The 24,758-nt window shown below is 45.6% G+C and overlaps 1 protein-coding gene and 1 long non-coding RNA gene across 5 annotated transcripts; one reads left to right on the forward strand and one right to left on the reverse strand.

The window, feature by feature from the left end:
- Window positions 1-11,161: 11,161 nt before the first annotated feature.
- Window positions 11,162-18,370, forward strand: LOC136466761 (uncharacterized). Of its 3 annotated transcripts, none has more exons than XR_010761433.1 (3): window positions 11,162-11,359; window positions 15,692-17,458; window positions 17,724-18,370. It is a non-coding gene; the product is annotated as an uncharacterized lncRNA (long non-coding RNA). The 3 variants fall into 3 exon arrangements; XR_010761434.1 differs by lacking the exon at window positions 11,162-11,359 and having other exon boundaries at window positions 14,654-15,801; window positions 16,907-17,458; XR_010761432.1 differs by lacking the exon at window positions 11,162-11,359 and having other exon boundaries at window positions 14,654-17,458.
- LOC136466760 (putative multidrug resistance protein) lies at window positions 11,979-20,894 on the reverse strand. Of its 2 annotated transcripts, XM_066465264.1 has the most exons (7): window positions 20,874-20,894; window positions 20,454-20,775; window positions 20,314-20,368; window positions 19,553-20,189; window positions 18,914-19,454; window positions 13,756-14,643; window positions 11,979-13,677 (listed from the first exon to the last, which is right to left on the reverse strand). In XM_066465264.1, exons 2-7 carry the CDS (start codon window positions 20,700-20,702, stop codon window positions 12,307-12,309), a joined length of 3,741 nt encoding a protein of 1,246 aa, XP_066321361.1. In that variant the 5' UTR covers window positions 20,703-20,775; window positions 20,874-20,894; the 3' UTR covers window positions 11,979-12,306. The 2 variants fall into 2 exon arrangements, with proteins under 2 accessions (XP_066321361.1, XP_066321359.1); XM_066465262.1 differs by lacking the exon at window positions 20,874-20,894 and having other exon boundaries at window positions 20,454-20,861.
- Window positions 20,895-24,758: the final 3,864 nt, after the last annotated feature.

Genomic DNA, 24,758 nt, shown 5'->3' on the forward strand with positions numbered 1-24,758 from the left:
TCTCAAGGTATCCCCGCTACATGGAACTATCAGATTCTATATGAAAGGAAAGCTAGCCCCTAGATTTGTTGGGCCATACAAGATCCGCAAAAGGATTGGAAAGCTCGCCTACAAACTTGAGCTACTTGAGGAATTGGTGGGTGTACATCCCGTATTCCATGTCTCATAGCTACGCAAGTGTTTGAGAGTGCCCAATGAAGTAGTTCCAACTGATTCACTTGACATTCAAGATACACTTGAGTATAAAGAACATCCTATCAGAATTCTAGGCAGAGATACAAAAGAGACCCGAAGCAAGACTATTCTTATGTGCAAGATCCAATGGAGCAACCACACTGAGAGAGAAGCAACATGGGAGAAAGAGTCTGACCTCTGGCTACACTATCCTTATCTCTTCGAAGGGTACGCTACGCTTTAATCTCGGGGACGAGATTCTATTAAGGGGGTAGGACTGTAACAACCCAAAAATCCACACACCAAAAATCACAACTATAAAATTTTTGTTGTTATCCTATGCAATGTTGAGTGACATTTGTAGGAGCTAACCCTAAGTGTTGCATTAGTTGTAACCCAACTAAACAATTTCATGAGCATGGCATGTCATTTGTTAATTATGTTTATTTAAATTCTAACAAATAAAGTGTTGCATACATTGTTAACTCAAATTGTGATTTGGATTTCCATTTGCCTTATGTTACGCTTACAACTCCTTTAAAGAAATAAACCATAAAGTAATTATTAATCAAACCAAAGAATAAATGCGTAAAGAGAAAACTATTCCCATTTTTGTATAACAAAAACTCCACCAGATCTGAATTCAAATTCTAAAACAAAATTTGAATTTAAAACAAAGAAGAAGAAAAACAAAATAGAAAAAGAAAAGGAAGAGGGAAGCCTCGCAGTAGCCAGGCCTGCTTAGCTTCGCGGCCTAGCCAGCCCGACCGTGCTCGCCTTGCACCCAGCACGCGCGCACGTGGCCCACGAGCCAGCCCAGCATGTCCTCACGCCCGTGCTGCTCCGGCCATGGTGCTCGCCGCCAGACCATGCTGCTCCGGCCATGGCGCTCCACACCGAGAGCACGTAGGCCAAGGCCGTCTCCAGCCTCTGGGAAGACATGCACTCACGCGCCCATCCACGACTACACCTAGACCGCCTCGCTGGTGCCACGTAGTGCTCCTATGTGCCTCGCCATTGCCACCATGCCGCCGTGGTCGCCGTGGAGCCCCTACCGGCCACATGGGGACCCGAAGCCCCGCCTTGAGCCCCTGGACGCCCTCGCTATGCCCCCATGGATCCGTAGAAGCCCTTATCCGCCCCGCCGAGCCACCAGGGAGCCTACACGCGCGACCTCACCACCGGCGAGCACCGTCGAGCCGCCGACCACTGTAGCCAAAGCCCTAGGAAGCCCTGGTTGCCTCCTCGGCCCCACCACCGCACTCGCCGAGGACTGGTGAAGCTTTTTCCCACCTCAATTGTGCGCTAGTGCCGCTGTGGGAGCTCGCCGGTGAGCTCACCACCGGTGGGAGCACGTTGGGGAAGGAAGCAAGGGATTTCCCCTCGCCGGTCGCACACGTACATGCACCCAGTGCACGTAGACCATGCTGAAGGAAGGAAGGGTGGACTCGGTCCACCGAGGACCCAGCCTACGGTCCATGGACCATGAACACAGGTCCACCGTGAGCCACGCGGAGTGGGCCGATCTGTGAACCAGAGCCTAGTAGAGGCCCAAGGCAGTAACGTGGCCGCACCGACGCACGACACGTGGCGGGCTGAGCCTAGCCCATACCTAGGCCCAACCAGCCCCGTTCAAACCTGGTCCGTGTTGACCGTTGACCAGTCAACGTTGATGGTTGACCTGGCCCCACACGTTAGCGACATAGAGACTCCGGACCCATTCGTCAGTGAGTGACATCATGCTGACGTCATGACAACGTCACGCGGGTCCCACTTGTCAGTAACAACACAGCCGAGGTGACGTCACGATGATGTCAGCTGCTGACGTCAGCAGCCCTAGCCCCACACGTTAGTGGCTACGAACCGTTGACCGTTGACTCGCCCGTTGACTTGATGTTGACTTTGACCGGACCCACATGTTAGTGACTCAAGAGCCTCTGGACCCACCTATTGGAACCGATGACGATGATGATGTCAGCAGGACCCCACTTGTCAGCTCAGAGTCGAGCTGATGACATCACGCTGACATCATGCTGATGTCAGCATGCCACGTGGACCAGTCACAGCGTGACATGTGTTAGCCCAGGATTAATTCGGCCTTTTCCATTTTCAGAAATGATTTAAACTTTGGAAATTCATAACTAATTCATACGAACTCAGAAAAATACGAAACTAGGACCAAAATTCATCTAAAATTGAGCTTTACGCAATGAACCCATGTTTGAGTGCATTTGGCTCTTTTAAATTTTCATTGCTTCTTTGTGCTATTCTATAAATGTCGCTAACGCGACTATAATGCGATCGTTGCAGACTCAGAGGAGAACCAAATGGACGAGGATCGTGAGTACCGTGAGGAGTACGGAGACGACTACACTGAAGGTGCCACATCCCATCCAGTCTCATAGTACCTATTACGCATGGCTAATATAGAACTGCTATTGCTTTACTTTACTGCTACAATCATACTATGATAGGACTTGCATGATAGTATGCTTAATTGATGGCCTCTACCTTGACGCAACCTTACCCTGCATACCCTGCTATTAGGCTAGACACACGCTTACCGCTATATTTCATTGCTTGTACTTCTACTACGCTTATACAACATTAATGTGTGGTGTTATCTGGACTATGGAGAGAGTGCTGCGTGTGTGATTTGGGTGTGTGGAGGGTGAGGGTTGTGTCGACCAAGTTGGAGTATACAACGAGCCTAGGGCAAGTCTTACCGCGGGATGCTACCTGGGCACCCCTGGAAATGGATACCTGTGGTGGGTAAATGGTATATGAGGTGGCCCTAGGTGTGAACCTATGATGGGAGGAGCCCGAGGTGGAGGTGCTGTGGTGGCACGATAAATGGAAACCCTGATGAAGACATTCTGGCTTGGTCATCCCTAAGGACTTACTAGTACTCAGATTCACCGGGAAGCCTTACGTACCACTCGCCCTATATGGTGCGGGACGGCCGGACTACTTGGTAGGATATTGCCACTACTGCTAGGTTGATAGCGGATAGTGTAAGGAGGTACGGGGCACGGAGGATTTTCCTCACACCCTTCCGAGACTTCATGGAGACCTTGTGGATCTGGCTCGTGACTCACAGTTTCAGCCACCCCAGACTAGACTTGGGGTGTACCAGGGCTGAATGGTAGAGTGGCATTATCCTAGGCTAGCAAGCTGTCGGAATCAGCCCAGTTGACGACAGTCAGCGAGGAAGGCGGATCTTATGGTTATGTAAAACCTCTGCAGAGTGTATGGTTGATCGATCAATACATGTGCCGACTTGTCGGCTATGGACCTTTCCTGGGTTTTGCTTAAACTAGATAATGAGATGAGTCCTTCTCTTCTTCCCCATTAAGAGAGTGTCGGTCGTAGCCAGGGGCTACGGGCCATGAGACAGTGCTGAGAGGGAGTTGGCCTGTCGACTGAGCGATGGTATGGTGGTGATGTGGTGATAATATGGAGATGGTAGTACATCGATCCCAGGATCAGAACCTGGCTCCAGAAAGGGAATGGGGTGGAATGTGTGTGGGAGTGGTGTTAAAACTTGACTATACAATAATATACTTGATATGCTAATACATAGGAAACCCCAGCCTTATAGGTTCCTTTTGATTATATCCAACTTGCATTCAATTTCCACAAAGCATAGCTCATAGGGTGGGAGTGGCCAGTACAAATCGTACTGATAAATTTTGGCACACAGGTTCTGCTGAGGAGTATAGCTCCGAGGAGTTTGACGGTTGAGGGGTTCGTGCCTACGCTCGAGTTTGGCGATCTTATCCTCAAGCTTTTCTGAATGAATGCTACTTTTAATTCCGCCAATGCGGCGATGTAATAAATTATATAATTCCGCACTATTTGTACTCTGATATTATTGTTGTATGGATGTGGTATTCGACTGGAATTTGGGTAATATGATCTACAACGGTCTTATTACACTTCGACTCTATGGATTTCCCTTCATGGAAATCAGGTCGCTTCACCTGTTGTTACTCACAATAGGTAATTATTATTATTACTACTCTCATGATAAAATGGAAAAAGGAAATGGAGACCGGGCAGGGATATGGTACGGGTATTGGTGGGTGTAATAGGTTGTGTCCCACGACTAACGGGGTATAGCTTGGTTACACTATTTTCCCTATCTGTGTCCGTTAAGGAACGTCCGTTGCTGTGGATGGTAGTCAGGTCACAGACTTATTATCCTGTGCACATACTTGCTTATGGGAGCGGGAAGGCTCGTTGCTCTCTTGTGGTGGGTTCCGACTCTTTTCCGGACTGACTGATTGGAGGCGGGGATGGTGGAGGTCTAAGCACCACACTGAGTCCGGGACTCAGGAATGGGGGCTTGGAGTCCAAGTTTGGATGGGGACTTGGACCCCTTGACAGGAGAGTGGTGGGTTGGTCTTGTTTGTGCCTGGGGTACAAGCGGGGCGTGTGTTTCGAGGTACCTAGCTGGGATACATTGGTTCACGAATCGCCGTGTGATACGGTATGACTTGGCTATGGTCTAGCACCGTAGTAAGAACTGGAAGATGAAAGGGGATGAATGGATATGATTGCTCAACTCTTGCTTGAAAGTAGAATATGTGCTTACATAGAATGGTTAGCTAATGAACTAATCATGACTACTAATAAAACACATACATAATGATTCACTACTAGTAATGCTTTTCGCAAAAAGGAAACCCAGCAAATCATAAAGCTTATCATATCCTTTGGAGTCGGGAAACTATTCTCACTGTCGGGTAAGTCTTGCGAGTATATTGTATACTCAGGGTTTATTTACCCCTGTTGCAGGTGCAGCTTGAGGAGTGATTGTTGTGTGGAGGATTCTTCTGGTGGGCACAGACGGATCCTTGTATCTTATCGTTAGATGTTTATTTCAATTCCACACTCTGAACTTGGTATTGTAATAATGTATTTCCGAGAACTCTTGTTGTATGAAATGGACTAAGTATTGTAAACTCGTTCTCATTATTGGATTCTGGATGAAAAACGTGGATTGTTCGAGTTCTCCCTTGAGGTGTGCTTGACGAAACCACCTGGTGTACCTTACTTTCGGGGTGCTTAGTATCTAGTGGAAGACGAGCGTCCCCGGAAGCGTGTTATTTCGGACGGTTCTGCCACATTTCACTATGTATAGAAACGGCATAAAATGATCAGTGCAATATACTAACATGTCTCTCTCAAGTTCTTTTTTATGATGGATAAAATTCAGTTTTAGACCTCTTCAAAGGAAGATGCATTCAAGGACTTAACGGTATTGTTCTTTCAATCTCGAGAAATGTTGGCTTAGTTCTAGTCCTTCAGAGGTGTTTGGGGTACAAGGTTGGGTGCATGCATTTATAGGGTATGTGTGCATGTATATATGCATGTTTTGTGTCCATATTGTGATTTGCAAAAAAGAAAGAGAAGAAGATATATCAGCCCAAAATCATTACAAAAGACTTACACCACACAATGAGTTTAACATTAATAGTCAATACAAAAATACCATCCATAGAAAGCAAAAAACTCCATATATACCTCTTAACTCTAGTAGCTGGCTCAAGTCTCCTGCTCATTTTTTTAACAATCAATATAATTCTTCAGAACCCAGCGTACGCGACAGAATAGCTGGCTCAAACATCGACCGGTGCTTGTTGTTTGGGTAGTACTCACTCACTTCCAAATTATAAATCGCTTTAACTTTTCTAGTACATCTATTTTGCTATGTATCTAGACATAAATTATATCTAGATTATGTCTAGACGCATAGCAAAATAGATGTACTAAAAAGTTAGAGTGACTTATAATTTGGAACGGATGAAGTAGTACCTATTGCCATTGCTTTTTCGTTAACTGTTGGCATATGTCACTATACTATACGTTAAAGACCATGACGCTATTGATTGCCAAATATATATTATTGGCAAAGATGAATCAATGGCAGACAACAAGACGAAGTGTGAAGCAAAACTTTTGACACGAAAAGCTTGTCCAATACATATTGATTGGACTTTTGATATGGTTTGTAATCCGATCGTGGCATCCATCTCGACTTGATTTGAAGCAATATCTTTTGATGAGCTTGCAAAGATCATGTTTTTTATGTGCATAATTATATAGGTTTGATGATTTAGATGATAACATAATCACTAGATGAGAGGAACAGTGGAAGATATAGACTCGCAAAAAAAGAAAGGAAGATATAGAGTGAAGGAACAGAACGGAAGATATAGACTCGCAAAAAAAAGAGAGAGGAAGATATAGAGCAAAGGTCTGATAAGAAACGATGAAGAAGCCAATAAATCAGCAAAGGAAGGCCAAGACGAACAGCCCGGCAGGCGGCAGCATGGAAAATAACCACGCCAGACAAACACGAGGGTAGCGAAGAGCATGGAAGAACTAATTTTGGAGTGATTTCGGTGGAGATTGAATAGGGAGTAGCGAAGAGTAAGTTTTTTTTTAACTCCCAGTATAAATGGAAAAGTAATTCTTATATGCTCTTCACTAAAATTTGTGTATATTTTTATTATTTGACCGAGAAGCAAAGAATCCAATTTGAGGAGCTTTGGCAAAGAGCCCCTTACATGGCATTTTGTTCCTACACCACAGAAGATGGAAAGTGAGGCCTAAAATTATAGAAAAAAGTCTAATTTATCTTCCTCAAATATCGCGGTCGTCAGACCTGATAAAACTAGCTTTTTGAGCCCTCTCAACTTTTAAAACCATTTATTTTTCCATATTAAGTGGTTTTAATGATGTGACGCCACGTGTGGGGACGAGGGGGTTTAAATCGGACTAAGTTAAAAGTTCAAGGAGATAAATTAGAGTAGAAATGTTTTTAAAAATATCCACAAATTCATAAAAATAAAGTTTAGAAAAGTTACCCAAATATTTTTACATGGAAAAATAGTGCAATTAAAAATCCTAAAATATAGTTTAATCTTAGAAAATTCATGCAAAATTGGTTTTACCTCCGAAAATTATGAAAGTAATTTCATTTTTTTTTCTAAAATCATGCTCTACCTTATATGCCTAGCTTGAAATTGTTTGAATCTTTATGGACTCATTTTGTTGCTTAATTATTTGCTAGTAGAAACTCTCATTATCTATTATAATTACTTGATGCTTTTGAAAATAAAAGACTGTGGGGGGAGATCCCCACTGTGAGCGATTTTAATATTAATTTAAAGAAATGAGGGAGTACTTACATACAAAGTTAACTAAAAGCATCTAGCCAAACACAGAAGGATGACCTAAGATCATCCTTGAATAATTACTCGATGTTGATTATCCAGACTATATAGAAGCGCTAGTGTAGCGTCGTCAGGTCCATATGTTTGGTAGTGTGCATACAGATAGCTACTTTGAAATTTTATCTAAGGCATGGGACCATCGTCAACCCTAGTGACACTTTAACGTAGACAGACTATCAACATCAACTAATTATAAGAGATAACGAGAGCTTATATTAGCAAATAAGCACTAAAACAAGTTCATCAAGATTCGAACAATTTCAAGCTAGACACTATAAGATAGAGGATGATTTATGAAAAAATGAAAATAGTTTCATAATTTTCCGTGGTAAAATAAATTTTCTATGAATTTTCTAATATTGAACCAGATTTTAGGATTTTTAATTGCATTAGTTTTTCCATACAAAAAATATTTTGATATTTTTTATTAATTTTAGATTTTTTATAAAATATCTATAGTCCAATTTACTTCACTGAAATTTTAATTTAGTCTAATTTACTCCTCTCTGACGTGACGCCCAACAAAACCACCATTAAAATCATCCAAGCTGAAAAAACGGTTTTAAAAGTTGAGGAGATAAAAAAATACTGATTTTATAGTTCAAGAGGGAAAAGTCAAATTCAAAATTTTACACAGATTACCTTTTTTTTACAACAAAAGAACTTATATTTAACAGCATCTAGCTGAGAGTATGGATACAGAATTCATCATTACAGATTGCAGTGCCTGCAAAACTGGGCACCGATGAGGATGAGCTAAGTTGGTACATGAATCTAACATATTTTTTTTTCTCGATCGGATCTTTTACCCGTTTTTCATTAAGAGAAAAGGCCTAAAAAAAGGCCGGGTCACGGATACAAAGGACTCACAAGTAATCCAAGGATTATCGGCAGAATCCCAAAGATATAAACAAACAACAAGAATAAACGGGGGACCTCCACCACAAAACACCAACCAACTATGCCTGTCAAAGAAAGATACATCCGTGCAATGGTCGCCACAGAGGGTGGGTGAAGCCGTGGTGGCAAAGCATCCACCGGTAAAAAGCTCAGCATCCATCCGCAAGCGACCAGGTAGCCGCTATGGAGAGCTCAGCATCCATCCGCAAGAGACTAGGTAGCCGTTGCGAAGAGGAAGGCAACAAAGTCTGCCAGCGACCAAGTAGCCGCTCTGAAGAAAACCGCCAGCGACCAGGTAGCCGTTGCGAAGAAGACGACGTATCCGCTAGCGACCAGGTAGCCGCTGCGAAGAAGACGACTGCGGCGACACCAACACCCGAGGTGGACAGACCAAAGCGAGGAGAAAGCTGAAGCACAGACAGGGCACAGTGCAAAAAAGGAGCGGCTCCGACGAAAGGACGGCACGATGGGATGAAGCAGAGTGCATCAACGAAGCCTTCAAGAAGGTGATGACATCCACGGACGCCAACTTCGTTGGGAGGAGCACCCACAAGAGACTTTCGTCGCTGAACTTGCCCCATCAACCCCTAACGGCAAACTGAGCATTTGACAACGCCTCCAAGAAGGTGATGACGTTGGCGCGCCACAGTCGTCGGCCCAAGGCAAGAAGCCTAGCGGGGGTTTCACCCCAAGCGGCCCACACCGCCAGCTGCCACCGAGGAGGGGCTCACGGAAGACCAGGACGGCAGATCCGATCCCAGGAGGCCCGGATCCGGCCATCCGCCGCCAGAAATCCCGCACACCCGCGGAGCCCTGTTCACCACCGGAGTCAGGCCGGCTCCCTTGTCTGCCGTGTCATCGCCGCCCGTCGCATCTTGGCGCAGAGCAAAAGCAGCAGCTCCCGCCACTGCGGCCATCTTTCACATGCGCCCGAGCAGGTAACGCCAAAGTTCAGCTAGGCGCTAGGCGGAATCTAGGCGCTGACCCATTGCCTAGCGCCTAGTTGGGAGTACTCGGTCCTAGGCGCTCCTAGGCGTTTGCCTAGGCGTTTTGGCAACGGAGCTCTCCTCTGCTCTAGGAGAAAGTAGAGCAGAGCAGCTACTCTGCTCCAAGAGAAAGCAGAGCAGAGCAGAGGGCCGCGCCTGGTTCCCTGAGCGAAGCAGAGCAGGGGGCGGTGAGCAGAGCAGAGGGCCGCGCCTGGTTCCCCGAGCGAAGCTGAGCAGGGGCGGTGAGCAGAGCAGAGGGCCACGAGCAAGGGCGGCGAGGCAGAGCAGAGGGCCGCGCCTGGTTCCCCGAGTGAAGCGGAGCAGGGGTGGCTTCAACCAGAGGGCCGCGCCCCGCGTGGGGAGGGGCAGCAGGCGGTAGCCAGGGGAGGTGCGGCGTCCACCGGAGGCCGCGGCCAGCCGGAGCGGGCACACGCACACTCACGGCCGCCCGACGGCTGAGGCTGGCGCACTCACGGCTGCGCCCGATAGCTGCGGCTGGGCAGTGGTCGTGACGGCGTGCGGATGGCTCCGCCTAGCGCCGCGATGCATGACTATGCCCCTAGTCGCGGCGACGGGCTTCGCCCAGCGAATAGGCGCGCGTAGCCGCTGAGTAGTCGCCGCCTAGCCGAACTTTGGTTAACGCTGACCAGCCGGAGATGCAGACGCAGCCGACCGGCCACGAGCCGGCCGTGGGTAGGCCCATCGGAGCACCAGCCATCCACGGTGCAGCAGGCACACCAGTCCCCAGCAGGCGGCCGCACCCTGCTGCCACCGAAGCATGCCAAGCCGCGCGCGGTGGGTCACAGGGAGAACCGCCACCAAGCATGGATCTGACTTGGGGGAGGGCGGATCCGACCCCGGGGCGGCCCGGATCTAGGCCACCGGTCAGCCACCCCGCCGGAGAAGAAGGATGATGCGGGGTGGGAAGGCGAGGACGCCACGCCTCCCTGGCCAGAAGGAAGATCCAACCGAAGCCGACACCAGCAGCTTGCAGACGCCAGATCCGGTAGTGGGGCCCCCGGATCCGCTGGCCAGCCGGCCATCGACACCGGAGGGAGAGGGAGGGGAGGGACGAGGGGGGGCAGGCGGTGGAGAAGGAGAGGAGAGAGCGCAGGGGGAGGCCTTTTTTAGCTCCCCTGCTGGCCGCCGCCGCCGACGAGAGGGAGGCCGAGGTGGCGCGGCAGCGGTGGCCGAGCCTGCGAGGAGGAGTGCGGGACTTCTGTGGCCAGCCGGGGGCCCAGTCGCCCCCGCGAGGAGACGACGTGAGGGAGTCACAGCAAGATTCAGTACCAAGTAGAACACCCTAACATAGCAGAAGCAGACGCTTGAAAGTCTAGAAAAGCCTGCTTTGCGAGCATATCAGCGGTCTGATTTTGAGTCCGATGCACTTTGAAGATCCTTGTGCTTCTATGCTGTGTGCAGTTTACAAATTGTTGAGCAAGATGTTTGATTCTCCACTCAGGCGGGTTTGCATGTTCGTCAGAGTTGAAGAATCGAACTAGTTCTTCACTGTCCCATAGGAAATTTGTGTCATGGAGTCCCAGCTGAACAGTGATAGCTGCAGCCAGAGCAATCGCTACCGCCTCTGCCCTTAGGACGGATGCCGAGTCCTGCAATGCAGCCTTGATGTTCATCGGTGGGTGTACCACACGGCTTACCTTGGTCTGGACTTAGAAGACTCCACGGCGAAAAACAAGGGCTTCTCGATTGATCCAATCATCTCATGTATGGGCCTAAACCGAAACTAGGCCGCAGGAAGCCCGTGAAGGCGTACACTCCTACGGCCTACACGGTTACCTCGTCGGAGGCGGAAAACATTCTCGCCACCTGCCGCCGTCCGACGCCGCCGTAGCCGTAGGTAACCCAACCCACCTTCTCACCGCGAGCCGAGGTAGCGTGGCCGTGGCGAGCTGTCCATCCCAACTCATCTCCCTCCCCGCACCCCAATCTCCACTCCACTCGCCTGCCTCTGCCGCGCGCCTGACGGCCGAACTGGCTCCGCCGCGCTACCAGGACGCCGACCGGCTTCTCTCGCTTCGACCAGGCGATACACTGGTACCCCCACCACTTTCTATTTCGCTGAATGCGGGATGTACCATGCTAGCCACCTATTTTTTTCCCCCATACGACTATACGAGTGATTTTAAATGCATTATCCCGCATCAGCAGGCCAGCAGCCCGTGGCTGAAATAGCTGCACCGAAAGTTTTGTCGTATGGTTGGGGTTCTGATTATTATGACATGTCAGTCCAAAATTTGATCATATCCGTTCAAGTGCGTATTTAAGCAATGGTAGAATTGTGGATGTGGGGCTTAGGAGTGCTACATGAGTTGTGTTCTTTGCTAATACTGTTTGTTAGGCTTCTCAGCTAAGAAGCGTCTACATTTATGTGAGCTTAGAAATAGCAGGCGTGAACGCGTAGTTGATGAAGATCCTGTTTAACTTTAGCTCATACTAAATGATTTTAATTACGATGCGCACCTGAAAACTATAAGCTGATACTTGAAAAGATAGCTTGTGCTCAATTAATTGTTTTCTGGGTTTTCTTTCTTGTTTGCATCTGTTCTGCCACCATGGATTTAGGAATTTACTAATCTTCATGGCCAATAGGCATAAACATTTCAAATACATAATTCACATAAGAATTAGATGAAATAAAAGCTAATGTAATAATTTCAAATACACAAATCAATAGAGAATAAGATGAAATAATACCTAATGTACATCTTATCTGAGATTTCCTGGCTGTTGTACAACTACAATACATATCCTCGGCACACTTATGTCTGCTAATAGAACAATGGGAAGAAAAACACCCCGCTGTCACAGAAATTTCAATCGCCTGCTGGACCATCTTGCGTTTTAATCAACAACAAAAACAAAGCTTATAGTCCCAAGCAAGTTGGGATAGGCTAGATATCTCTTGCAGGTTGATCCAAGTAATACATCATGTGAATGGGGCAGCAAATTTGTAAGTACTGCTGTGTTCTCATGCAACCATCTCAGTGCTGGTTGCCTCCTTGTTGCAAACTGACCAATCCGAAGTATGTTCCAGAGGGACCCTTAGCCATAAGGGATGCATGTGTGCCCTTCTCCACAACAATTCCTTTCTCAAGCACAGTGATCTGGTCACAGTTCTGTATTGTGCTGAGCCTGTGCGCCACCACAATACTTGTCCTGCCAACCATCACTCGGTCCAATGCCTCTTGTACCACCTTCTCTGACTGGCTGTCCAGTGCACTTGTAGCTTCATCCAGTAGCAGGATAGCAGGGTTCTTCAGGATGGCACGGGCAATTGCAATGCGTTGTTTTTGGCCTCCTGAAAGCTGTACACCCCTCTCACCACACCATGTGTCATATCCATCCTTGAGGTTGCTAATGAAGTCATGTGCATTCGCAGACCTTGCAGCATTCTCAATTTCTGCTTCAGTTGCTGTTTCTGTACCATACACAATATTTTCTCTTATTGTACCTGCAAATAGTGTTGGTTCCTGGCTGACTAATCCAATGTGTCGCCGCAGGGCTCTGAGATTGTATGTTTTGATGTCTTTACCATCGATCTTCACTACCCCCCTAAGTGGGTCATAGAACCTCTCTATGAGCCCAATGATAGTCGACTTGCCAGAACCACTTTGCCCAACAAGGGCTGTTGACTTGCCTGGTTGGATGCTCAAGGAGAAACCTTTGAAGATAATCACATCTGGCCTTGACGGGTATGCAAAGTCAACTCCTCTGATGTCAACCTCACCTTTTAGCCTCTCTGGTTTGTATCCCTCAGGGTTGTCAGGGTCAATTTCGGTTTTCCTGTCAAGAACAGCAAACACTGAAGCTACTGCATCAGCACCCTTAGCAAGGTCTGTTGTCATGCTACCTGCATCTGCAATCACACGCCCTGTGCTTACTAGTATCATGAAGGTCTGGAAGAGTGCCTTTGAAGTTATGTGATGCTCAGCCACGAGCTTGCCACCATACCAGAAATCAAGGGCCCATGTGCATGTCATGAGGCTCATGGAGGTGCCAAGGCCCAGTCCTGCAAACCATGACTGTCGGATGCTTTCCTTGCGTGGCCCATCTTGTGCTTGGTCAAAGAGGTGTAGGATGCGCTCCTGGGATGAGAAAGCAGTGATGGTGCGGAGATTGGAGACAGCCTCAGCTGCTAGCCTGCTACTTTCAGATTGAGACTGTATTGATTTCTGGGACATGCTCTTCAATAAGACACGGCGAGCATAAAAGCAAACAATGATAAGGGGTTGCACTGCTATCATGACAAGGGCCAAACGCCAAGCGATCACCAGACCCATAGTGCAGGCTATGAGAACTGCAGAAACTGTCTGGATCACTAGAGCCATTCGATCACCCACAAGAGACCTCACCTGCCAAAAGAAGTATATGAATTGTCAGGTATTATTTTTTATGATATGCATAAGCTTATCTTTGGTTCGTATACTTACGACGTTGGCATCCTTGCCAAGTTGTGAGCATATGGCACCACTGGAGTTCTCATCACGGTCAAACCACCCAACCTCAAAAGTAAGGATTTTTGCAAGCATCTGTTCTCTCACTCTCTTGGTGAGGTATTCCCCCATGGCACCGAAGTTGTAATGTTGCCCAATATTGATCAAGAATGAGAGCACTGCAAGACCAACAAAGATGAGTGCGTAGGTCCTTGTTTTGTCCTTGATCTCATTATGGTCTGCCAAGAAGTAGATTGAGATCATGCTGCCCATGGCATATGAATATACAGGCTGTATGCCTCCAAACACAATTGCACTGAAACTTCCCATCAGAGCCTGCTTCCACTCTGGCGCATTAAGCATCAGTAACCTTCTGAATGATGGGACGGGAAGCTTTGGCTTCTCGGTAATATTATCATTTTCTGCGTCACCCATTGACCGTCCTGAGCTTGACCTGCTAGCTGCAGAGAACCTCCTGCTCATGCTGTGGCTGCTAGATTGCCCCGCAGCAGATGTACTTCCAGTTCCACCAACCTGATTGGCCTCCCTTGAATCACTGGCCTGCTGAAGGCGGGCAAGAGATGTGTAGAGGCCATTCTCATTGGCAATGAGGTCATCATGGGATCCCAGCTCCTTGACCTCACCATATTGCATCACAGCAATCATGTCAGCATTCCGGATTGTGGAGAGCCGATGTGCAATGACAATGGTTGTCCTGCCCACAGAAGCCAGGTCAAGTGCCTCTTGCACAACACGCTCTGACTCTGTGTCCAATGCACTTGTGGCTTCATCAAGGAGGAGGATCTTGGGTGACTTAAGGATAGCTCTGGCAATAGCAATCCTCTGCTTCTGTCCTCCAGACATTTGGACACCACGCTCACCCACCTGTTTACAACGTATATTTCACATAAGGAAGCATTAGTCCCATGTTTGTTGATTTACACAATATCAACATATTTATGCTCTCCTTATCTGTCAACTCTATTGACAAAATCACAATCAAAGTTTGCTTTGGTAGAGTCTTAAACTTAAATTCATTGTATCAACTGTTGTTTGTATGACCCTCCTTTTTCCTTCAGAATTTGTTGAAGATTAACTATGAAAATCAACATGTATGTACAGTCTATCCGATGACATGCTGCTTGATGGCATCCTTCTAGCTTCTAGCTTCTAGTGATGCTGTGGGAGTAGGACTTCCTTTTGAATTCTACAGCTAGCTTCTTTTGAATGCTCTAGCTTAATAATCTACTGTTTAAAAGGGTTATCCTGTTCTTCTCTTAAAAAATTTACCTTCCATAAGTTGTCTAGAAAACTTAGAAAAGAATCTATCATTGGAAGGCAAAGGCTTTGTTTCTAGAGGATGGTCAGATTGCCCAACTTTAGTGATGAGATGGGGCATACTGGTAGACCTGCTAGATTTCCTTGTTTTTCTTTGTGAACATGTTGATAATTCTTGTGTATATACATATAGTTGGTGATGTTATTGAGGCCACTACACTGCATTCCTATCAACGTTTTGTCCTCTCAGACTCAAATCTCACGCTTTCGTGTAATGTCATATTATGTTACCCCCAACAAGCTTGATTTTGTAACTGATTGAAGCTCTCTCAGTGGCAAACAGAGTTCACCACTGATGGGAATAGGCCTATCGGATCGAAACTGTTGCCAGTGATTTCTCAGTATACTTTGGTTCTCATATTATACTACAGTATTTCTAAAGTGTTTCTGTTGTCGTTCTGCAGTAGTGACATGCAATAACTCTCTTTCATTTGAACCGGTTTGTTCTGAAGTCTGGTAGCAAGATTACTATGGAAAATATTGTTAAAAAAATACAAGGCAATGTTTATCCACATCAGATGTTTGAGCCATTTGCAGATACATTATTTTATTCTTGGAGCTAACTCACCCTATTGTTTCTGTTATCTTCACTAAGGTCACTCAGTCCGTTAGTCTCGTACAAGTTGTTCAAGGCCAACATAATTGTAACCGAGTGCAGATAATAGTCATTTCTGAAGCAAACTGATGTGATAAGGTGAATTGAAGGCAAGTGCAACTTTTCAAGATTTTCCTTTGATATCTATCCATATTGATAATTGAAATGGTTGTTTAGTTATCTGGTAAGTAACATTAATATCACAATTACAAGGACATAACTTTGTATTTTCAGGTTGAAAATCCCATTTATCTGTCTTCCAAACGTGTAGTTAACCTTCTATATTATTTGAGTTGACCATTCTATGTTTTCATGGCATGTATCTATTCCCCTGAATCAAACAAATGCCAAACTGAGGACCGAAGTCAACCGCTAGTGAAATAAGTTATTACTCTCCTATTCCTATGGATGCTAATATGAAATGCCATTAGTATTAGTTACCCTAAAAATGTTACAGTTTAAGTCATACTGGCCACTATCTAATTCAAGATACATGGATGCTACTTGTGCATTATTTATAGGAAATTAACCATGTGCATTGAGAATTGTCATGTTTTACAGTACTGATTGTTGGCACAGCTTAACTGTAGTTGTACTGTTAAGATAGAGCTGTTTCTCACTATCTAGGACACTTTCATGTGGTCTTTTCATGAGTGCATCCTTATGAACAATGGAAATGAAAGTTCAGTGGCAAAGTGGTCCTTTATTGTTGTCAAACTCACAATAGTACTGGGAGGATATTTTGGGTACCTATCAGGTCATCTTGTTAGAGTTTTTCCCACATCAAAGTCTAATGTGCGCTAATATTCAGTGCCCCACATCAGGTTTGCGCACAGTAGAATTTGCTTGTGGTGGGGGTCTGTCCACGAAAGGAACATTTCAGGTTTACATGCTTGCCACTGAGTCTGATATCATTAGAGGGATCTTCCATTATTAGCTGGGGATGGCATCTTCATGAAGTCCCACGTTAGGATAGCTAGGCAGCCCGAAAAGTTCTCTTTTCCCCCTTTTGTAATTAGTATCTTTCACATCACAGTTTGTGATAGTGGCAACGATCTGGAAAAAAAAGCTCCTTTCCTGAATCATTTTAACTTTTTTTAACATATTAAAGCCTCATGGTAGAAGCACTTGTGCCACTAGACATACTAGCACGGGCACTTTCTTCTGTCAATCTCTGCCTCACGTATTGCTGTCAAAATTATTATTGCGTGACAGGACCTCAGTGAAATCCTGTTCGCTGGGAAAGTTGGCACACCCAAAACTGTTGGCTGGCAACCCTTTTCCTGGTTACTAGATTTGCAAAAAGGTTCTGGCTATTTGTCTTCTGCGTCCACCAACCACGGAGTCACACCCTGAGTGGTGGGCTAACCATTCTCCCTTTCCCAATTTGGGGTCGCCACTCAATCCTCTATGATTCCTAGGTCCTACCATAAGCAACCTTGGAAAGCGTGTGCTCTGATCCCTCAACATTTGAAGAAGGATTGTAATTGAAGTGGTGTACATAGCAGCCTTAGAAATACTTGCACGGCAGCTAGGAGAACAGGGTTCAGCTACTATTCTCTAGTGGAAAGGATGGAACGGCAGCTAGGAGTACAGGGTTCAGCTACTATTCTCTAGTGGACAGGATGGAATTTATAGTAGAGATGTGGATGTATGCTCAACCGGCAATGGGAGATCTTCTGGCCAAAGCAACCGGCACTGAGGAAATATGCTGAAACCGCAATGAGGACTATGACTGCCCAATAAAGGCAATTTGCTAGGTTTCAGGTATTTCCGTGGTCACCTGTATTTCCATCTTGAATTCTTTTTCTTTCTGTTATGTTACATTCAATGTAGATGATGTAATGACGCAATGGGGCACCTATATGTTGCATCTTCGATTTTTCCTAATTTGTTAGATGTCAATTTTTGAGCTTACTATCGCTTCCATTTCCTGAGTGGGTGGATTGTTACTTTGGTTTCTTCACTATATGACTATAGTGCTGTTTATCCACTCACTTTTGCGTAACTAAGCCCTCTTCTATTTCAACAGTCCTGGTACTGTAATTTTACTACTAAAAAGCTGCCAAACTGGAGATACTTGGGCTCTCCGACATCTACCTACTCATACTACAGGTGAGTGCTCCTCCTATTCGAGTTCTTCCTATTCATCCAGAAAGGCCAGAACATGAATAAACTTAATTTGATCTTGGTGCTTAAATAGTTATTGATACAACCATGTACGGTCTAGCCCATTTCCAGCTCTACCAAGAGATTCACTTTGTTCAACTGATTATTTTCACTGTGATAGTTCAACAATTTTCAGTGGGCAGAGATTTCCTGGGAGCTCGGTGCAGAGAGCACTCAGATTTCTTTGAAGGCACAGCAGGCAGGACCCAATGACCCATGTCCTAAGCCAGCGATGCGGCGCCTAGCTAGCAAGCCAGCAGCTAGCCAGCACTAGAATAAACTGATGGAGTAGTGGACTAGGTTGTGTTGCTTCCAGATAATGGGGAGCAGTACTACACTAGAAACAAAAGCTGTTGCTTCCAAAGCAAACCTCTACTCCTAGCCTACCTTTGTTTCAAATTTTCTATTTCTTTGAATAATTAGGAGTTCCTTTGGATCAGCATGTAAAAGATGCACAATTGACCAAAGACTAAAATAATGGAGGAGTTAGTGACGAGTTGGGATCCCAAAGCCACATGTACTGGTCACCTAACCATTCATGCTGAATTATATAGTGAAAATTTGTTTGTTGGGGCATGTTTGTTTCAGTTTAGTTCTTGAAGCAGTTTAGCCTTCGACTGCACTTTCTATTTTTCGAATGTTGTTGAGTTATTGATTTGCTTTTTCTGACTTTTGAGTTGTCTCCCATGTCAGCTTTACCCCCACTTTCACAAATTGATCCAGAATTTTTTCATTAAAAAAAGGAGAAAAGAATATCATGATTACTCTTTTCACTAAAATTTCGAATACTCCGTAGTCCTTACTATATGCGGTGGACCTAAACAACGTCAGTACTCCATGAAAAACAAGAAAAAATTATGGAAAAATTAGAGCATTAATTCCATGCGACATTTAGGCATTCTTATAGTACTACTAGTGTGCACGAAAAAGCAAGCATCATCTCTTTTGGGGAAGAAAAAACTTGACAGTGACTTGCAAGGGTAAGTAAAGCGTAGCGAACCAAACGACTGCATGCATACGACAGTTGCAAAAGTGGTGTGGTAAATAGCTTGCCTGCGTGTCGTAGCCCTGCGGCAACTGGGAGATGAAGTTGTGGGCGTTGGCCGCCTTCGCCGCCGCGACGACCTCCTCCTCCGTGGCGTCCTCCTTGCCGAACAGGATGTTCTCCCGGATCGACGTCGCGAACAGCGCCGGCTCCTGGCTGACGAGCCCCATCTGCGCGCGCAGCCACTTGAGCCGCAGCCGCCGGATGTCCACGCCGTCCAGGGTCACCTCCCCGGCCGCCGGGTCGTAGAACCGCTCCAGCAGCGCGATCACCGTCGACTTCCCGGACCCGCTGCCGCCCACCAGCGCCACCGTGCGCCCCGCCGGCACGCGCAGGTTGAAGCTCACGAAGATCGGGGTCTCCGGGCGCGACGGGTAGCAGAACTCCACGTTCTTGAATTCCACCTCCCCGGCGACGTTGGCCAGCTCGTCGCCGGCGCTGCTCTCCGAGTCAATCTTGGGCACCCGCTGGATCACCTCCTGGACCCTCTCCGACGCCGAGCTCGCCTCGGAGAAGTACTTGACGTTCGACAGCCCGGACCCCAGAGCTCTGCATGGTTTCGTTAATGGCGCCGTCATCACATCATCATCTGGGACTAGGAGTAACATGCAGCAGAGCAGACTGATGATAAAATCACGGTCACGTACAGGCCACCGACGACAATGGCAGCGGAGACGGCGAAGACGGTGCCGCCCTGGTATCCGTGGTACATGACGAGGCGGCTGCCGTACCAGACGTTGAACGCCCAGATGGTGAAGGTGATGCCGTTGCTGCCGATGGCGACGCCCTTGGCGAGTCCCTGCTTGATCCCGAGCCTCGCCGACTCCTCGAGCGCGGCGGAGAACTGCGCCATGGTGGTGCGCTCGGCTACGAACGAGTAGACGGTGCGCACGGACGAGACGGCCTGCTCGGCGATGGCGCCGGGGCGGGTGTACTGCTCCCTGATCCGGCGCGCGAGGCCGATGAGGATGCGGCCGTACATGAACCCGGGGATGATGAGCAGTAGCACGGACGGCAGCGCCACCAGCGTGAGGTGCCACAGCAGGGCGAACCCGACGGCGTAGCTGCCCAGGAACATGGAGCAGTTCATCACGAAGTTGGGCACCTTCTCGCTCAGCACGTCCTGCACCACGAGGCTGTCGTTGGAGACGCTGGTGATCACCTCCGACGTGGACCCCACCTTGAGGTCGAAGTACTCCACGTCCTGCCGGAGCACCGCCCGCAGGTACCGCTCCCGCATCCGCGACGCCTGCCGCTCCGCCGTGCGCGCCCAGCAGTACCCCTCTGCGTGCATATATGCCATCGACGGCACAACGATTATCAGCTAGCACGTACGGTGCGCGCGCAAGCAAGCATACCGCCAGCGGCGGCATTGGCACCCATCCATGCGTGTGCAGCGCCGGCTCACCTAGGAACGCCATGACCAAGCTGCCGAGCGCCAAGAAGACGAGGTTCCGCGCGTTCTGGTAGCCGAGAAGGAGAGGAAACGACGTCAGCTTTTGCTATGACACTGGCCAGAATCAACCGGGAGGCGAGAGAGACATCTACCTCGTTGACCTTGGAGCTGAACTCATCGAGGAGGTCCGGCCCGTTGCCGAGGTCGTTGAAGATGCGGCTGGTGATCAAGAGCATGACGGGCGTGGACATGCCGTCGCCCATGGCGCCCACCAGGCCGAGCACCATGAGCACCACGTCCGCGGCGTCCGCATGCATGAACACCGACGCGAACGACCGCATCACCGGCGCCGAATTCTTGGCCTTGGCCGCCGCCTGCGGCGGCCCGTCGTCCTTACCCATGTCAGCCGGCGAGGTCGTCGTCGCTGCCACCCCGCCGCACTCGCCGCGCCGTGTCTCGCTTGTAACCTTGCCCCTGTTACGGGTTTTGTGGATCATGATGGCCTGATGGGCAATAATAATAGAGTATATAAGAGAATTGACTTTGGCTCACGGCTCTTGTGGCCAAGCTACCTTAGCTAGCTAGCCTTTGGCCTCGTTTTCAGGGCGTTTAGGCGGTAGGCTCTCTGACTGAACCTCTGGAGGAGAAGAGAGAAGCTGAGGGCTCTTATATAGGGGTACGTCTCAGTTAGGGGCATGTGCCATCACTAGTCAACAAGATGTGCTTGTGTCCTTGCTTGTCTCGTGTCATGCTCTCTGTACGCGCATCAGTATGCTTGGAAACGCCATTCCCAGCATCTGCTATATGCTGAAAGAAAAAAAATCAAAGCATTTTCAATTACAAATTAATAAGTCGTACTACACGAAATATTTTCAGAGATACTCTCTCCGTCCTAAAATACATGACGTTTTTTACTTTTAGACATCTTGTTTGATTGTTTATATAAATTCAATTTTTTTTGTATAAATATTAATTATTTTGTTTGATTTATTTTATCATTAGAGATAATTTAATAATGACTTATTGATTTTATTATTTATAAAAACAACTGAATAAAACAAATGGTCAAACATGATATCTAAAAGTCAAAAGTGTCATCTATTTTGGGACCGAGGGAGTAGATGTTTTCGATTTTCAGAGACAAGCAATGCTAAATGATCTATGTTAATGTACTCCCTCCGTCCTTGAATAAATAAATTTTTCTAGAGTTGTCTTGATTCAAACTTTTAAACTTTAACCGAATTTCTAAAAAAATCCGTCAATATCTATGGCATAAAATTAGTATCATTAGATATATTATAAAAAATATATTTTTATAATATGCTCATTTTATGTCATAGATGTTGTTACTCTTTCCTATAAAATTAGTCACATTTAAGATGGTTTGACTTGCACGGATTCTTGGAATTGATTTATTTGGAGACGGAGAGAGTAATTATTTAAAGCGGCCGTCGACTGGCCACCCCGTGCCTACTTATCTCTATAAATGATTTTAAAAAAACTAAAAACTGCCAAAAAAATAGCAAAACATTTTTTCTAAATCCTAAATAGGCACTGCGATCGAGCGTCCTAAATCATGATTTTTTTCCTTTCAAAATACATGCACGTGTGCTTCCTATGGTTCAAACTCCATGACCTCTTCTCGCGTAACTTCTTACCACATTACTACACACTAGTGAGTTTAGGATTTTATCCTTTTGTATTATCATTTAATAATCTTATGTTAAATATTTTGGTTTCTGAACGATCACGAATGAAAATATAGTTCAACTACAAAGTTTCAGGTTTTGTCAAGCACTACAACTTTTGGTGTCAGGTGTTTTCATCCGAGATTGTTTGAAAATTCAAATCTCAAAATCCAATAACTTAAAATGAATATGTGACATTTTATACAATCTCAAATCCAAAATTAACCACTACAATTTTAGTATTGACCATGTCAACATCCAAAGTTGTTTGTAAATTCTAAAATTTGAATTTCAAAGTTGATAACTTAAAACATATATTTGTGACTCTAAACAACTTTAGAACATAAATTTATCAACTTCGGATTTGTAGATCACATTGTGAAATACATATTTAGTATAGACCATGTTAACGTCCGAGGTTATTTAAAAAAAACTAAATTTTAAATTTCACAATTTAAGAACTTAAAACAAAATTTTGGGCCTCTAAATAGTTTCGAATAAAGAACTTGCAAATTACAAAGTCATACATCGTGTCGAGCTGTACAATATTAGTACAAAATTTGTCATCATCTGACTTCATGAAAATATTATAATTTTTTAAGATAACCACTCCCTTCGTCCCCAGGTAAATCAATTCTTAGAATCCGTGTCAGTCATTTTTTTAAGTTTGACTAACTTTATAGAAAAACAACATCTATGTCATAAAACGAGCACCTCATAAAAATATATTCTATAATAAATCTAATGATACTAATTTGATATCATAAGTCTTAACATTTTTTCAAGAAACTCCGACAAAGTTTAAAAAGTTTAACTTGAGACAACTCTAGAAATACATTTATTTAGTGACAGAGGGAGTATTTCTGAAGACGAGCCTCTTGAGAGTGCTACTGCCCTGTTCGCTTGGCTGATAAGTCATGGCTGAAAGTACTGTTGGCTGATTTATTGTGAGAGAAAAATAATATTCGTTGACTGAAAAGGTACGACTTATAAGCCAAGCGAACAGGGCGTCCATCTGTTAATGATTTTTACAGATGGCACTCTTAGGGCAATCCCAATGAAAAAAACTAGTAGTTTCTATAACATAGGATACCGCACCAAAAAAGTACTGCTTTTCAACCTATGGTTTCTATGAGTAATAATTATTTTCTCTTTCTCTCTCCCAACTCTATCTTTTTCCTCCAATGGGAGTGCGACACGAGCTCCTAGAAACTAGTGGTTTCTCCCCAAAGGCGATTTCATGGTTTCTTGGTGCATTGGGTCAAGAGTAGACCTAATTTCTTCATGAAGAAACTATTTCTATGATTTTTGCTCTCTTTCTTCATTAATTACGTTGCCATGTCAGCGTTTTGCCAACGTGGCAAGTCATTTAATGAGGATAGAAATCATCATCAATGCACCATTGGGACTGCCCTTAGAGCAAGTATAATAGCAGGCTGTAAGCCGACTAAATGCTGAGGTGGAGGAGAGAGGGGAGAAGCGGGCTGTAAGCTTACAGCCGGCTTGGGCACAAGAACCAAGAAAGTCTGTGAGAGAGACAAGTGGGCCATGTATTAACTGTAAAGAGCTAACTATTATATGAGTGGACTGAAAGAAGGCTACAAAGAACCTTACAGCCAGCAAGCCAGCTATATTATTAGCCTTGCTCTTAGAAAAACCACCTCTAAAAATTGCTACATCATTACCAAGGCAGACCATTAAGAATCAAACGTGAGCTCGCAGGTAAGGATATATGCACGTGAGGTCGTCGTCTTAGAAAATGAACTGACTTTAAACATGTGGGGAAAAAGGATTCGAATTGTTGCATATGACTCAATGCAAAATGGTCAAATGCGTTGCCCCCAAGGAAGAGAGAGTGCACGATATGACGATCCTAGCTATCTCCAACAAGCTAAGGACACGACCACACTTGGCTGGGATAACGTAAGTACATACGTGCTCGCCGCCATACACAGCCACACCATAGTCGCTGCGGTCTTCCTAGCGTCACTGACCAAGGGGCCCGCTATACATAGCCACACCATCAATAAATAAGATAAAGTTCAGCATTTCGGTCGCTAGAGATCAAGTGACTCAAGGATTGCGTCGTTATTAGGGCTACAAGAAACATGATCTTTTCCAGCATTTTTTTTTGTGAGCGGCCAAAACGTTTTTTGTGTTTTAATTTTTTTTTCTCAAATGTGCAAAAGGACTGCGCATTTTTATACTAGGATAGAAGAATTGAAAGTTTACATGATGTGGCATGGCCAACCACACGCTAAATTTGAAACACTCTATACAACAAATTGAACAACTATCAAAGAATTTTCTTCTTAGGCGGATGATAGTTTTTCTAGTATAATTTGGAACTTTTTCAATGTTTTTTTTATCAAGTCCCCAACAAACTAGTTGGCCAGTGTTAAAATCATTGGCCGCTTGTAAAAAGAGGTTGGGAAAGTTAGTCTGGCGGTGAAGGGGAGGACAATTTCTTTAATTAAGAAGGAATATCAAAACTAGTATTAGTCGATGACTTTTAAAATTGCCACTTGATTTAAAATTTCAATCCTTGAAATGGTATTCTCTGTCTCTCTAGCGGCAAAAATGGACGTGTTTATGTAAGATTATTGTGTGTTGCCAGCCAAGAGGCCACCAACATGTATACTTGTTCGCCAAGATAAGGCGGATCTAGCCTTGTTTGCCAAGATCATCTACCGACTTCGACAAAGTTTGGTAAATCCTTTAGTAAAATAAAACAAAACAAAATAAAATTATGGCTCAACAAAATTCTTA

The sequence above is a fragment of the Miscanthus floridulus genome, chromosome 7 (assembly GCF_019320115.1).
Source record: "Miscanthus floridulus cultivar M001 chromosome 7, ASM1932011v1, whole genome shotgun sequence".
NCBI lineage: Eukaryota > Viridiplantae > Streptophyta > Magnoliopsida > Poales > Poaceae > Miscanthus > Miscanthus floridulus.

What these genes read in the sequence shown, in the direction of transcription:
- LOC136466760 (XM_066465262.1), bottom strand. Translation starts at nt 20,798, where the DNA reads ATGATCCACAAAACCCGTAACAGGGGCAAGGTTACAAGCGAGACACGG. An exon ending in TCAGCTCCAAGGTCAACGAG is followed by an intron (nt 20,369 to 20,453) that starts GTAGATGTCTCT and finishes CTCGGCTACCAG; the next exon opens with AACGCGCGGAACCTCGTCTT. An exon ending in GCCATTGTCGTCGGTGGCCT is followed by an intron (nt 19,455 to 19,552) that starts GTACGTGACCGT and finishes GAAACCATGCAG; the next exon opens with AGCTCTGGGGTCCGGGCTGT.